This window comes from Acipenser ruthenus, chromosome 5, assembly GCF_902713425.1.
Source record: "Acipenser ruthenus chromosome 5, fAciRut3.2 maternal haplotype, whole genome shotgun sequence".
In the NCBI taxonomy this organism is placed as follows: domain Eukaryota; kingdom Metazoa; phylum Chordata; class Actinopteri; order Acipenseriformes; family Acipenseridae; genus Acipenser; species Acipenser ruthenus.
In genome coordinates this window covers 20,448,360-20,463,642 of record NC_081193.1, presented here as the reverse complement: position 1 = coordinate 20,463,642, position 15,283 = coordinate 20,448,360, and the positions used below count along the sequence as shown (strand labels likewise).

The window sequence follows — 15,283 nt, the reverse complement described above, 5'->3', positions numbered from 1 at the left end:
AAACCCGCATGTCTCAGCCAATCATTTTCTAAGTACAGTGGTCATTACCTTACTGTAGATGCCGTTTATAGCTTAAGAATCTTGAAACAGGAGAATCTTATTTGAAAAAGGGAATTAGAATGCAGCACAAAAAAGCCATGCAGATTGTATATTGTATTGTTGATGGTGCTTAATCTATAGTGTTGTACAGAAGGATGGGCTCAATTTTACAGATTAACATGCTAACAGTGTATTCCTTTAATAAAATATGAACTCCTTAAGTTTCTCTGGGATTCAATAATAAAAACTCCTTAGGAAAATCACTTAGGATTCCTTGATGATTTATTACAATTCTGGGCTGCTGCATGCACTCCACATCTACCGGTCATATGTATATGTTAACTTTAGTGAGGTTCGGGGGGCAGGAGCCAGGGCTTCGTCTCTTCCTATTTTCACCTGCCTATCATCCTACTTCCTATATAAACCCAGTCACAGCTGTGCTCTTTCTCTTGTAGTAGCATTTTTCCTCCTCTTCAATAATCATATCTCTGTGTCAGTCCCCTCTGGAGGGATAGTGAGTCTCACTTCCCCGACCTGGAGTTCCAATAACACTGCAGGTTCTTCGTGTGGTCAGAGGGGACCACCGGCCACACTATTCTTTCGCAGCTCATGCGCTATATCTTGCCTCAAGAAAAAGGCTCTGTCTTAATTCATCCTTTATCCTCCCATGTTGTCGCCCTCATACTCTTAGTGCTTGAGTCCCATAACTAACAATTATTTGTGTTCTTTCAGATTCTCTTTTCTTCCTTAGATCAAGGCTTCGTATGAGCCGTTCCGTCCTCTGAGGGTCGAACCCGGTCGGTAACTGGGACCCAGTCACGAGGCAATGCCTACAACGACTCTCTGAGAAGTCAGAGGACTCTGTGTTTAAAGGGGCCTGGAGGCCGATAGGGCCAGCCTCGACACTATAGGGAAGGCTCTCGTGGTTGGAGTCCGGGCCCATCCTTTTCTTTCTCCCCTGTTGGGCTGAGCCTCCAACCCTGTTGCAAAAACACTCCCTTCCTCTCGCAGCCCTAGCTCCCGCCCTGTGAAATTATATATCTATATAGATAGATAGATAGATAGATAGCATTGGAAGCAAAATATGCATGTGTATTCATGCATTAAATATTCCTTAAAATATCTGTACTCCTCAAATTGCATGTTATCCAGATGACCATAAATTAATAAATAACTGTTCAGCCAACTGTTTTTAATAGAATTAATTTGGTGATATTTTTTTGAATTCATAACCTGTATTTTCACAAACCAAGCAAGGCACATACTTACCAATATGCAAAACAAAAATAAATACAGTACTTAAAAGCCTAAAATGTAGGTTTGCATTCACACAGCTGTAGCAGTAGGAATACAGAAGGGTAATACAGTATCCCGTACTTGTTGTGTCGTACATAGGTCTAAACTGCAAAGCTAATTGTAGTTGTCGTTATCAATGAGCATTTAACTGTGTTTAGTAAGAGTATGTGTGATGTTAGTAAGGGTATGTAACTCCTCCGGGTACCTGGGCAGCAGACATTAGGAAGCCAGTTAGAAGCGTAACAGAGACTTGTGCCGACATGTATTTCATTAGTGTGAATTCTCACTGCTACTGACAAACATGGCCGCATGGTGATAACAGTCTGCCTCACCCATGCCAAGTCAGATTCCACAGGACTTTGGGAAAACACTTTAGAACGTCGCAATAAAACACAAGGCAGTTAAAGCATTTTTTTCAAGTAGGGTTTATAATTTGTTAAGATCGCTCTTGTGTTTTTATGTTTTTATTGTGAAGCTATTTAAGGGGAAAATCAGTAATGTAACTTTATAAACATGAATGCTTTGCTGTCAGTATTTTGTTTTTATGACAAAGAAAATAATTAAGCTGACAACATTTTCCTTTCTTTTTTTGTTTTGTACATGCAGCAAATTTGGAGCATGTACACAGCCATGCAATGTCTTTTGCAGAAGTTAAACAAGTGTTTTTAATTCTTAAAAAAATTAAAAAATAAGATATTCTGTTTATATTGTGAAACAAATCACTGCTGACTTATTTGACACACCAATTTAAAAACTCTGTTAATAATCTACATTTATTTGTGCTTCACTCTCAGCAGCCTCCTCTTCTAGTTTTCTCATATACCTGCTCAAGCAGGGTTTGTATTCTCATGTTATCTGCTGCATGGTGCTGTGAGTAAACGGCTTCTCCTTCGGATCCCTTTCAGAAGGGAGTTTGCACCCAGAAGCCAAAGTGTGCCAGCACTGGGGTGAGCAGTGTTATCGGGTGTTAGCTGCAGCACTCATAGGCTACCTTTGAGAAGTAGCACATCATTAGCAATATATTCACAACTAAATGTGCTATTTTCAGGTCACATCCCAAACAAGACAAACCTAGAGAATATTACATACAGCGTTATATTTATTTAGTTTATCTTCATGGTCAAACCAGTATACTTTGATTTGTAGCCTTTGTTTAATGCAATTTTCCACAGTTAGTTCAAAAGACTTGTAAGCATTGAAACATTGTAGGGGAAATGTGCCAGCTGAAAAAAAAAACTAATATAAAAAGGTTTGGCAGGCTTTGTTGTGCAGGGGAATAATAAAGTAGCCTCTGTAGGTCTGAAGTGAGTTGGGTATTTGAAACTGGATTGCCTCTTTGGACAGTAGGCTGCACAGCCACCACATAGATTGGCATTTGGCATCTTTGCAGGCAGTCTCAAAAAAGGAAGACAGAGATGATTAAAATGTATGTACTCAAGAGAGCCAGACTTTTGGATAAAGCTTTAAACTAGGGTTTATGTTTTGTACAGTGAGATTTGAACTTTTTCCTTATCCCTTTACAGGGTGGTCCCTCCTGGACATGCATGTGTGTGGTAATATAGAGAAGCCACTGCATGTGTTATCCTGTGTGTAAATAGAGAAGACTTCAGGCACTAGTGCTGCCTAGTCAACACCTTTCATGAGCACCAACACTCGTGACAAAAAAGTGCAGCTTTCTTTATAACCTCTACATTGTTTTTTCACAGAGAGAAAACCTCTACATGCCTGCCGTTTTTTTTTTCTCACACAAAATTTAGCAGCCATTGGATTCTAAGTCATTTTATAGATTGATTACTATTTTTATTCAACATTCTCTTATTCATGCTATGCAGGTAAAATCTGAATAATAAATAAATTCAGTAAAAAAGAAACAACAAAAAATGTAAACTCCCATGTTATATATTTTTTTCTTCAGCTATATTTATTTTTGTTTAAAGAACGTTTAATCATTTCAGTCCACCGGTTGTGAATTTTTTAAAATTGATTGAGTAGAATAGTTCATTTGTTAAACGAGAGTGAAACGTACTGAACAGTTTTCTGTTCTGGAAACCAGCTGCATCATAAATCATGTTGTTCATCTCCTTTAACATCTTGTTTGCTGTCATTTTGCTCTGGCCTCTTTACAGAATGCTCTTTCAGAAGAAGCAGCCTTTGAACGCAGCACCCATCATCAGAGCAAACACAAGAAGGAACAAGACGAAATTGAGCAAATGTTTCCCAAGGTAAGTGTCAAACCACAGACGGTGCAATCCCTCCTTTTAACTGGCTTTCTCAGCGGCAAACACACCTCCCTGGGTCTGGGAATAATCCCTCTTTTCCTCTTTGGCTAATTGCCTGGTGTCAACTAAAGCCGAGAGGTGTCTGAAAGCCACTTTCCTCTGTTTTACAGCTCACAGGAGGAGGTTTCCTATACGAATAACATAAAATAATACTGCACGTCCTGTTAAAGTAACAGGGCTAATTCCATCCTGGGGAGACTATTATAGGTATACAGTACACTGCACAATCATCAGCCATTTAAGTTGGAAACTAAATATATATTCCAAACTTAGCTCTAATTAATGGCACACAAATAAGAGTGGTTACAGAATGTTTAAAATGTATGTACTCAAGAGAGCCAGACTTTTTGACAAAGCTTTTAACTAGAGTTTATGTTTTGTACAGTGGCTTGAAGAGGTTTGGTTTCCACCACTGTCTATATTGTTTTGCATTGTATTAAGCACCCACTTCATGGTCAAGTCTTGCTGGTACTGCTGTTTTAACGTACAGTGGATAGAGGTTGAAGGGGATAAATTGGTCATAGTTTGCCCTCGTCCCTTATGCATGTACATGGACCCCATACCTATATCTCAGAGGAAATTGAAGGCTTACTCTTGGTCACAGTTTCAGTTCTGCATACCTAACTTAGCATCCTATAGAAAGAACATCATTGCATATAAACTGAAGAGCAAGCAGAATAAAATAGGTGTGGAGAAGGAGAAGAAACTGTTTGTGGCAGAGCATGTGTGAAAGGCATCTTGGGATTGAGGGTGTAAGGGAGGCTCATTTTCTCACACCTCACTGTCAAAGTCAACCTGGGCAAACAGAAGCAGGGGAACATTCGAGACTGCTGTGAGGTCGGTAAATGCCAGCAAGACTGCTGGTCAATGAGGCTGGCGAAGGCATTACTCACTGGCAGGTTAGCACCCATTTTCTTTGACAGCTCTAGGGTCTTTGTAGTAAGCTGCTCAGGAAAAAGATATAGAAAACAACACTAAAAAAAAAAGTGAGAAAAACTGAGACTGGGTTCAAGAACGGGTTACAAACCAGCAGAGCTGTCTTGAGAAAAAAGTAAGACAACTGCCTTCCAATGCTAAACCAGCTTGTATGTCTGGGTTACTGTAGCATCATTTAATGGGAGAAGAAAGTAGAGATCTTTTTAGATGGGTACATCTCACCTGTTTACCGTTTCAAATAAAGTAACGAATACATTTTCTTCTGACTATAGAAATGTATATAAAGTGCTTCCCCTTTTAAAAATAGACTGTGCTATACCGTATAACAAGCATTGTGAGGCAAGTCTTAGTAATGACTATATCACCTTATAACTGGTTCTGCAGTATAAAGGGCAGTCTTTGACAAGGGAGCATAGTATTAAGTTTTTAGTATGAAGGTTATTAGAGAACGAAGATTATATATATATATATATATATATATATATATATATATATATATATATATATATATATTAATGTAATATAGCCCCTGGACAACTTGTTTATGTAGTAGCCACTTTGACAGGGATGTTGCTTTGTTCTGTACTAGTTGAACATTTGTAGCTTTATTTAAATTCTAAAATATTTTGTGCAAAACTACAGAACTGTTACATGTTGCTCTGTACAGCTATAGCCAAAAGTTTCGCATCACCTAGAATTTTAGGATTGAGACATAATAAAATAAAAAAAAACTATATGAACCTAATTTAGATCTTTTATTTAACATCATGTAATCAAAGAAACTACAAAATGATATCGCAAAAGTCTACCAGAAGCCATACTTGTAGTACAGTATTTCATGTTAGATTTCAAAATGTCACATTTTTTTTAGTTTGTCGTTAAGTATATAGAAAACTACAAAGCTCTATGTAATTCAGTATGTTAGCATAACATTATTCAGCAGGTTTCATGAAGCAAAATTAGTTAATTTCATAGGTTGTTGCAAAACATTTGGCCATAGCTGTATATCCTCAGTCACTAATAATAATAATAATAATAATAATAATAATAATAATAATAATAATAATAATAATAATAATAATAATAATAATAACAACAACATTTTGGACAGAGTGGACACCATCTTTAAAGCAATCCCTCACACCTTAAGCATGTTGAAATAATGTCCCCCAGTCCGCTTTCTGAACAATAGCCTGTCATTTAAACTCCATTGTTAGGATCTCTCTGGGGGGTGGTAGAAAACCCAGCAGAAATTAAATCCCACACCTCTGCTTTCCACACCTTCCCATGATGACTCACTGTAGCTTTATGGGGATGATCAGCCAGGTTTGACACCATGAAGCACATGCCAGGCTGGTAGCTGCAGAGAGCAATAGAGGGAGGAAGCAGAATCAGGAGCAATGGCTTCACCTTTGAAGTTTACAACAACCCTGCCTGTTCTCTACTTCCTCTTTACCTAATTAGCTGCTGCTCCAGGTATCCTCAGACACGGCCCCCTGAGAGAGAGGTGGAAGGGTGCTGTACTTCTTAAATCTCTTCATAACAATAATGCAAGCCAGAAGTGTGTGAGGACTGGAAGGGGATTTGAATTTGTGAATCATAATGGGGCATTAAGTTCATTTAACAAAACGTTTCAATGTTTTGTAAGTAGCTTTTTTTCTATTCACAAAACAGGAGTTCATTAAAGATGTAGGTCAATCCACTGCACATTTCTGTGGCAGTGTCAATTATAAGATTCACTTGAATATAGAAGTTACCCCACCACTTAAAAACATTCTCCTTAGAGTACATTTTACAATAAGTTTAAACTCGAGGAAAAGTTATTGGACCCTTGTATAGTGATGCATCATGAGATGAAAAAAATACAATTTGTATTGTTTAAAATTGATTAAAACCCTTCAAGATGAAAGGCTGTGGCTCATCCAAACTGTTTTTTATATAATTTGTGTTGTATTTTCTGTTTACCTCCTAAAACTATGATGAATAAAATACACACGTTTTGGGGTATTTAATAATATCTTTCTTACCTATTACACATTTATTGATTTATTTATTTATTTTCATTGCAGTTACAGGTTCCAACATTTTCAACACTCCAGCCAGGTTTTAAGCAGTACAAGACCCTGGGCTTGGTATGTACTGCTACTAAATGGAGTATTTATAAGAGCAGCCTCCGTCGTTTTCCAGATGTGTACTGGAGGTCCTTCAATCCCCCGTCAGGAGGTGGCCGAGGTGTCAAAGCTGAGCTCAGGCACAGAAATGAAGGGGTTAAAAGAGAGAACTTCTTTTATCATGATAATACTAATGAAGCCCAAAAGAAAGGATCTCAGCAATAACCTGGGTTGGATTGCCTGCTGTAGAATAAACTGCTTCCTGCATGAAAGATCTGAGCTTGACTTTAACTGAACTACAAAGCCAAGGCTGTCTCTCACTATCAAAGTATAAGTGCTGTCCCTACCAATTGCAACTTCTATAGCCAAGGTATCTAACATACAACTGTTTGAGGTTTGGTTTAAAATGGCATTATAAGCCAGCTGTTTTCTGTCATTTTGGTAATGTACAGCTATACAAGGACTCATGTTGTATGGATTGCATGCATAGTTGATAAGGATTAAGGACCAGTATTTGGTTAATTAATTTGTAGTATTTTGTTTGTATTAGTTAGCATTATGCTTGAGAACTAAACTGCATTAATGATAATATTATCTAAAACAAATGGGGTAAAGAGCATTGTTGTAAACTGCTCTTCAGATAATGCTGACACGTACTGTGCATGCTCGTGTATCAAGGTTTACTGTGGAGAATTGTCATAACTCAGATGTTGTCAGATGTTTACTGGGTTGAAAAATGCACCTATAGAAACCTATAACTCAAAACAGTTTGTCCAATGTATATACAGACACACTCAGCTCAACAGAAGATGCCTTTCACAGCAAATGAATAAGATACAAAAAAATTATAAATGATTTGCCATTTTAAACATTTTTTTGTATTTCCAGGTTAAGCATATATTAAGAAGTATGCTTTATTGTTTTACTGGCATAATCATTTTGTCACAATCCAATTGCTGACATGCCTTTTCTTGTCCTCTACAAGCAGAAGAAGCTTTCTGCACCAGTTCAGAAGTTTAGCCAAAGAGAAGCAAATCTCAGAAAGCTGCACCAAATGTACAACCTTTCATTTGCCAATATGGCATCATCCAGGAGGTAAGGGCATTTAGAACACCATAATAAAACAATTACAGCACAAGAGTTAATCTCGCTATTTGCAGAAGATGCAAAACATCTGCTCTTGGTGCCCAATCAGTTCTTTCCTGGTGAAATGTTTTATATAAATGTGAACAAGTGGGTGGAATAATCATGTGATCATGTTAATATTGAGGGTGACTCAAGACCTGACAAGACTCGGAGGGTGATTACAAACCAAGCACTCATCTTGTGAACAGCGTTGTGCTGTAAAGAACTTGAATTTAATGAGCTTGTAAATACCCTAATGTTTTTCCTTAATAGTTTTAAATTGGTATTTTTTATTTTATAATTGAGGGGGGGAAAAAAGGATGCTAATAATGATTTACTACTAAAACTTTGAAAATCTAGCTCTTAGTCTCTTTTTGTTTTATTTTGGAGTCCCAAGCCACACCACAAAGATACTTCTGAGATGTAATCATGCTGCTGGATTATATGAGACATACCGTATAGCAACAGGGACGTGGATGTTAAACTTTGATGCACTTTGATTTGCGCTAATGAGTGTGGCCATTCCAAAGCCCTACTGCGGGAGAAAGTCACTCACCACTTTACTGGCCAATTCAGGCCTGCAGTTATTAGCATTTGAATTGCCGACTAGTCGTTGTTTTGACTGAAAGGACAGACGCCCCCCTTTGTTGTAAAAAATTAGAGCCCTTGTAGTTTTTCAAGTCCCTTTAATCAGCTAAAACAGACAAAGGGAAATGACATTGAAGAGAAAAGTGTGTTCATCTGACTGTAATGCAAATGAGGATGTCTTCTCATGAATTTAGCTGCAAGTCTCAATTTGATTTGAAGTATTTCATTTTTTCTGTCGGAACATCATCATCTTTAGCTCTTGTACACGCACTGACTGAGCATCTTATTAGTCATGTCTTATTTCTTCTACCCTGGCAAACAGCTTGGCAGTTGAGGTGTATGACTATATAAAGTGCGTGACCTCCTGCCTGTTTGATCAATTTAAAATATAACTACAGCCTTAACAGTATCTACAGCTCCAGTACGATTTATAAATCAAAATCACTACCACCATGTAAATAATTCCTTTAAAAAAGTACTGTAGTTTATTTTTATTTTTATTTTTTTATTATTGTTTTACTTCAGAGGCCCGGAGACAAATAATATTAACTGTTAATCATCCAAAGGTTTCAGTAGTAATTAGAATAATAAAACAAGGAAATCTGATTATAATTCCGGCATCAATTCTCCATACACAGTATGTAAAACGTTTTTGAGTGCTTTAAATATTTTTTTTATATATAATAGCATCTATAACAAATTCATACACCAAAGCATACTGCCTATTTAACAAAGTGTTTTCTGTGTGGGACTGTATTACTGTAGTCCTTACAGATTGAATGTTCAGTGAGTGATTACCCCTTTTTTCTTTCTTCTGAATTTGTTTTTCTATGTTTGGTGCTACCATGGGCAGACTGCTGGATAGAAACGGGCAGTTTACAGACTTTGAAGAGAAGTGCAATGTCCACAATCTGGTCGGTAATCAGCCCTTTAGTTTAAATCATCTGTGTGGCTCAGTTTAGAATCCGTAGTGGAGGATGAATTTAGTTAAGTAATGCTAATTAAATTGAACAAATGTGATACATAGAACTACTGGTAAAATAAAACTGATTATAAAGTTTATTAATTAGAATACTGATTTAAAACTCGATTGAGTATCTCTTCCAATATATGCAACACTATTACAGTATTCTCAAAAATGTACAGTTGCTGCCAATGTGTAATACATAGGAGGCAGCTACAGTAAGTATTGAGACAGTTATGTTGCAGGGTGTTACGCAGTGGTTTAAATTTGTGGGTACATTTACTGAAAATACTTAATACAAAATAATGATGCACTCACGAGTCATAAATGTTCCAGTTGAATGTGCTAGTTCGTGTTGTAGTTTGTATCTTTTTACATTGTTATTACAATGGAATAAAGCCATATTTGCCTTTTTCTTTCAAGATCCCTTACCTGTTCCCCAATGATAATGAAATAATGGGAACACTGAAGGAAAGTCCAGCTGCTGAACCCTCCCTGCCTCCGCTGTGTGGTCCATTTCATCCGTACCCTGCAGAATCCAACAGTCCTACTATCGATTGCTTTAAACAAGACATCAGCAAGGGCACAGCCCTTCTGTATCAGTAAGTGCTTTTGTAAATTGTGACTAGATTTTACATTTATATGGGGGTTCTGAAGGCATTCTGTCTTGTCTGTGTCACACAATTAAAATGTTTACTTCTATCTGGAACCACTTTTTCAATTTTCTTGAGAACAGTACTTATATCTCTTTATCTGTCTGTGTGCCAAACTTACATTTTGCGAGTAGATGTTGATTAGGTGTTAGATGTCACTGAAATACTTGTTTTGTTCCTCTCTGAAAATGTGCTTTTGAAACGGCTTAAAAATCCCCATAAGCACTACATAGTAACATGTGAAATAACAATGCCATGTTTGAAAGTGTCTAGCACAATGTGGGCAGTACCAGTCTTCTTTTCTTATTTTCATCCTTGAAGTTCTTCTATAGCTAGTAAGATCTTCGTGGAAAATGATGTACCCCCTTTCCAGCCTGCTGCCCCTCTAACCATGGAAGAGGTTTGCCAGAATAATCGTGTTTTGGTAAGTGCGACTGTTTTGTCTTTTATCTAGTATTTACTTGACATTTAATGGACTTTGTAATGTTAATGTGGCTACATGCAGGCTCATATAAATCTGCCTAACAAGTCAATACCAACAGGGAAAAACACAAAAGCTATTTCCACAGAACATAAAACTTTCACTTTGCATGTGAACCATGGGCCAGAAATGGTCCTTTCTGTTCTGAATCTAAGTTGATTTGTTTTACCAACTATATTGTCTCTTTTAGAAAGTCAAGCAGGCCAGCAAGTTTTGGATAAACTACACCAGCATGGGCTCCTGTGATGTCAAAGAAAAACGTGCCAATCCATTACCAGATCTAGTATCTGAAGCCTCAGCCAATGCAGTCATGTCCCAGAATGTTTAGCAATAGTTTGATGGTCAAAGCAAAAAATAAAAAGTTAAGAAAAGCTGACAGGGGCTCCCAGGTACCACTTGCAGAAATCAGATTATCAGTGTTTGCATAGCCAAGCCTAGCCTAGCCTAATTCCTTTTAGAACCACAGCAGAGTCTATCAATAGGCAATGTCTTTTTCTCATTTATAACCAGAGGCAAAAAAGTTTCAAATTTGCAAGCATCTGGAACTGTCCTAGGGTTGATTACAGCAATGGTTAATCCTCATGGTGTTGATGTACAATTCTGGAAGACGCCATTGTGCCATATACTTTAAGTTCATAGTTTAGTATTAAACTTACATAGGATTACTAAACTTCAGAATGCGTAAAACCTGTTTTTTATATGCAAAATAAAAATGAGCTATAAGTAAATCATTTGTGTTAAAACACCAACAGCATTAATTATTATGAGAATAAAGGAAATTTAAAAAAAAAACATTAAAGATTTTTTATATATATATAATAGCATCTATAACAAATTCATACACCAAAGCATACTGCCTATTTTTCAGTTCTTAACATTTTACTTGTTAATACATACAGTTACTAATCATCAGACTGCATCTGCACAAATGCAAAGTTGTGGGCATTTTATAAAATGCCTAGGCCTTATCCAAAATAATAAGCAAATGTAAAATACATATTTTGCCTTCTGTCTACAGCTTGCAGTAATCTTTAACAGTAAAGAATGGTCTCTTTGTTATCTTATTCTATTGAACTTTCCAACTCACCTCAAAAAAATATTCCAGACCTGGTTTAGTTCTAAAGGAAAAAAAAACTAAAATAGAGTTGCTTACTGACAGCCAAGCATATTGAACTTTACCTGGATTAGCATTGCATGGCACTGTATGAAATGCTGATACCAACCTGCTAGATTATTGCTGTTGTTAATGGAAAGCTGAAGATTCTGAAAAACAAACAGTACAATAGGCTACTAAAATAGCCTACTGCCAGGTTTCACTGCTCTGTGGTGAATGTGTTGCTGCATAAATAACGTGCACTATTAGCTTGATGTGGAGTGTTGCTTATCTGGAAATTGTGTATAGTTAGTTGCAGTTATGTTAAAGCAGTCTTCTTTTTTTTTTACTAAAAACAATTACGATATTTTAAGTGACAGGTATCAAAAATATTACCTATAATATATAATGTTATTTATCTATTTAAATATAAATATAAATAGATAACCCGGACCCAGTCCAACGGAGCCAGCCTGGTGCTAGAGCCGGCCTGGAGCCGGTCCAGTGGAGAGCCTGGAGCCCTACCAGTGTAGCTTTGAATTCCAAATGTCAAGCCAAAAAGAATAGGACCTAGCCAGGCCATGGCGACACCAGATTTGGTTCAGTAAAACCTGTCTAAATTGAGGCCTGCATAAATCATTCTAAAAATCTAATAAATCAATTTCCTTTGTTTTGAACCTCTGCAAACCAACAGTAAATTGATGAAATATTCTAGTCCCACGCACAGTCACTTTTTACAAGCTTTTTTGTATAGAATGTCATGTATCTGAAGGATCTTTGCATGCATACAAGAAATTTAACCATAAGACATAAGTTAACTGAAAAAGGAACAACATTTATTTACATTAATGGACATAAAATCACTGAACAAGGAAACAAATATTCACTTTACTAAAAGAATAAAAAAAAAACTTTTGTATTTACAATTATATAGAATGGAGTAAGAGCACCAAAAATGTCTAGATTTACAGTCATACACAAGAGATGCAAGTTCATTTCTTCTTGAAATAGCATCTTAGGTAGCGCCTACATGCTTTTGCATATAGCTTTACGTCCTCCTGCTCTGACTCCAGTCAACTGGAACCATCTCTTTACAAGGCATTCAATTTCCCCATCTATAGCTTTTGATGTTAAGCTGTTCCTTCTAATGCCACTTACAGAATTATCCAATAAACACAATCATTCAGAAATGAACTTCAGATTTAAAATATACACACACACACACACACACACACATATATATATTCCATTTAGCATGCCCTAATAAAGACTACCCATGTTACCCATTCCAGCTTCTATACCAGTATTTAACTTATTTAACTGCACAAAACCACTGAAAATATTAATGTAATCTATTTATATACTGTATATATGATTGTACATGATTATGTATGTAACAGAGTAAAAGATCTAAAACTCAATGCAGTAATACAGATGAAAACGCACTTACAAAAAAACAGCATCCTTTAGCACTAGGTCCTAGAATGGCCTTTTCCCGTTCAGTCCAGTCCAGTTTATTTTGCCAAATCATTTTTGATTGTTTTGCCGAGCACTCGCCAGACCGTTTCCTTCACATCTGCGCCCCCATCAACCCAAGGTGAGAAATCTACAAAATTAGGTGTGAAATTTATTAAGATAGAACCAATGCAATAGTCAATTATTACAGATCTGTCACAGAAGCGTCAGCCTGTGCCAGTAGGCGTATTAGTGTTACTGGAAAGCAGAGGCGCACAGAAAAGGCACTATATCCACTACCATTATTAAGGGTTGGGAAAAGGGGGCTTGTCTTTATAAAGTTAAACTTACCAAGCTGTTTAAATCTGTGTTCGTCCCGAGTTTCTCTTCCAACTCTACAATGGAGGATATATCAACTAAGTAAGGTGGTAAATGTTCACAATTGTGAAGAAATAGATTGCTTTTCGGACATTTACCGTAGGTTATTTGTGAAAGCACTTGGTTGTTCTTCAGATTTACCCAGTAAAGCGGTAAATGTCGACATTTATCATTAAATCATTAAATCATAAGATTTGCCAATATTCAGACTTTTACCGTAGCACTCTGTCTCGGATGACCCCTGTGAGCGGTCGTTGACATAATTTAGTGCTCATAATTAAAAAATAAGCAATGTTTATACACGTTAACATTCTTAGTCCAATGAAGCCTGATGAATAATGTTACGTTAACATTAGATTACATACCGCTTTGTAGTTTTCCATACTTACATCTACTTTTATTTGTATTTATTTATTTATTTATTTATTTATTTATTTATTTTAATTGTTTCATTCCAACAAAAATAAAACGTAGTTGATGCAAAACTTTTGGCCATTGGTGTACCTGCGGGGCTCCACCATGTTTCACTGTGTGCAGACCGGGCTGTTTGACCGAACAACAGGTTCCACGGCAGGGAGGTGGCACTGTTGCGTCAAATCAGGTTGTTCAGTTCTGTTTGCCCTCACAAAATTACGCCTTTAGATCACATCTCCCAATAGAGCAATCACATGACTTTAACACTGACCGTCCCACCTCCAGATGAACAATCTGTCAGCTGTGATTTGCACAATTAAGTTTTGATTGACAGGGGAAATCACGGGGAACTGTATATTAGTATATACAGTATATTCATCTATCCTCTAACTAGCTCAATTTAGAATGCACTGATTAACTATTCCATATTTTATTTTCGGAGGCACACCTACTACCTGTGCTCTATACGACCGTTGTTATCTAACCAGTCACCCGAGCCCTAATCTAATTAATCTCAATTAAACAGCGACACAAAGTGCCACGCGCCACAGAGATACAAACTTTTTTTTTTCTGCAAACGATTGTTTATTTGTGCGCATGCAGAAACAATTAATTGTGTCTTGAGTAATTTTGTGTGTGTGTTTTTTATAGAGTTTTGAGTTTCATTCAAACAAAAAAAATGCAATTAATTTAAAAGAAATCTGTGAGCGCAGTGTTTGGAGAATATTATTATATTTGAAGACTTGCAACACAGATAACTCGTCTGTCACATGTACGTCTTTACAAGATACTAAAAAATGGTTAAATTGTGAACACATTTTAAATGTATAAACATCTTCCAAAGCATATAACGGTACAAAGATTGCGTTATTAAAACAAGTTGCTACAGCTACCGAAGAAAATAGGTTGCTGAATATGAATTAAATAGCTAAATAAATTGTACAAAAAACAAAATACCGTTGTTTTTATTTATTAAGAATTCTTATACAATTATTCTGGCTTAGATACTAGTATTTAATATAAAATAATTGAAGTATAATTAGAATAGGACACTTATTTATCATGATTACTGTGATACAATGCAGTGAGAAAATCAACAATTAAAAGAAAACGAAAAATCATATAAAGCGCAAAGCATACATTTGCACAAGTTGCCAGTGAGAGGTTTTACAGCTACGGACTGGAGGAAGCTTTTGGCAATAAAAGGTCATGCACGGTAACCCACACTGAAAAGCGTCTGCTGAAAATAACGGCACAGCTTTCAGCCCAGAGGACCCTGCTGCAATTAAAGATGCGTTTAAATTAGGAAGAAGTAATAATTGCCTCCCCTTACTCCTCAGAGGCTCAATAGCTGATCCACTGAGCGCTATACACCCAAAGGACATCCACATTTTTATGTTCCATGTTGGCTACAAAACTTCTTCCCTGTTTTTTCTGTTTTTTTTTTGTTTGTTTTAAGCCCCCACACATA

General features: G+C 36.6%; 1 protein-coding gene across 4 annotated transcripts in view; it reads left to right on the top strand.

Moving 5' to 3' along the window:
* The window catches only part of si:ch211-130h14.4 (uncharacterized), a 35,423-nt gene extending 24,320 nt beyond the window's left edge, over nt 1–11,103 (top strand). For 3 of the 4 annotated variants that reach the window (XM_034004277.3, XM_059023793.1, XM_034004275.3), the window contains 7 exons: nt 3,462–3,557; nt 6,620–6,682; nt 7,647–7,756; nt 9,228–9,288; nt 9,762–9,940; nt 10,313–10,415; nt 10,663–11,103. In XM_034004277.3, the coding sequence (XP_033860168.1) occupies nt 3,462–3,557; nt 6,620–6,682; nt 7,647–7,756; nt 9,228–9,288; nt 9,762–9,940; nt 10,313–10,415; nt 10,663–10,800 (750 nt within the window). In that variant the 3' untranslated portion in view covers nt 10,801–11,103. The remainder of the gene's footprint in view (nt 1–3,461; nt 3,558–6,619; nt 6,683–7,646; nt 7,757–9,227; nt 9,289–9,761; nt 9,941–10,312; nt 10,416–10,662) is intronic. The other variant, XM_034004276.3, reaches the window with a different exon arrangement.
* The last annotated feature ends 4,180 nt before the right edge of the window (nt 11,104–15,283 follow it).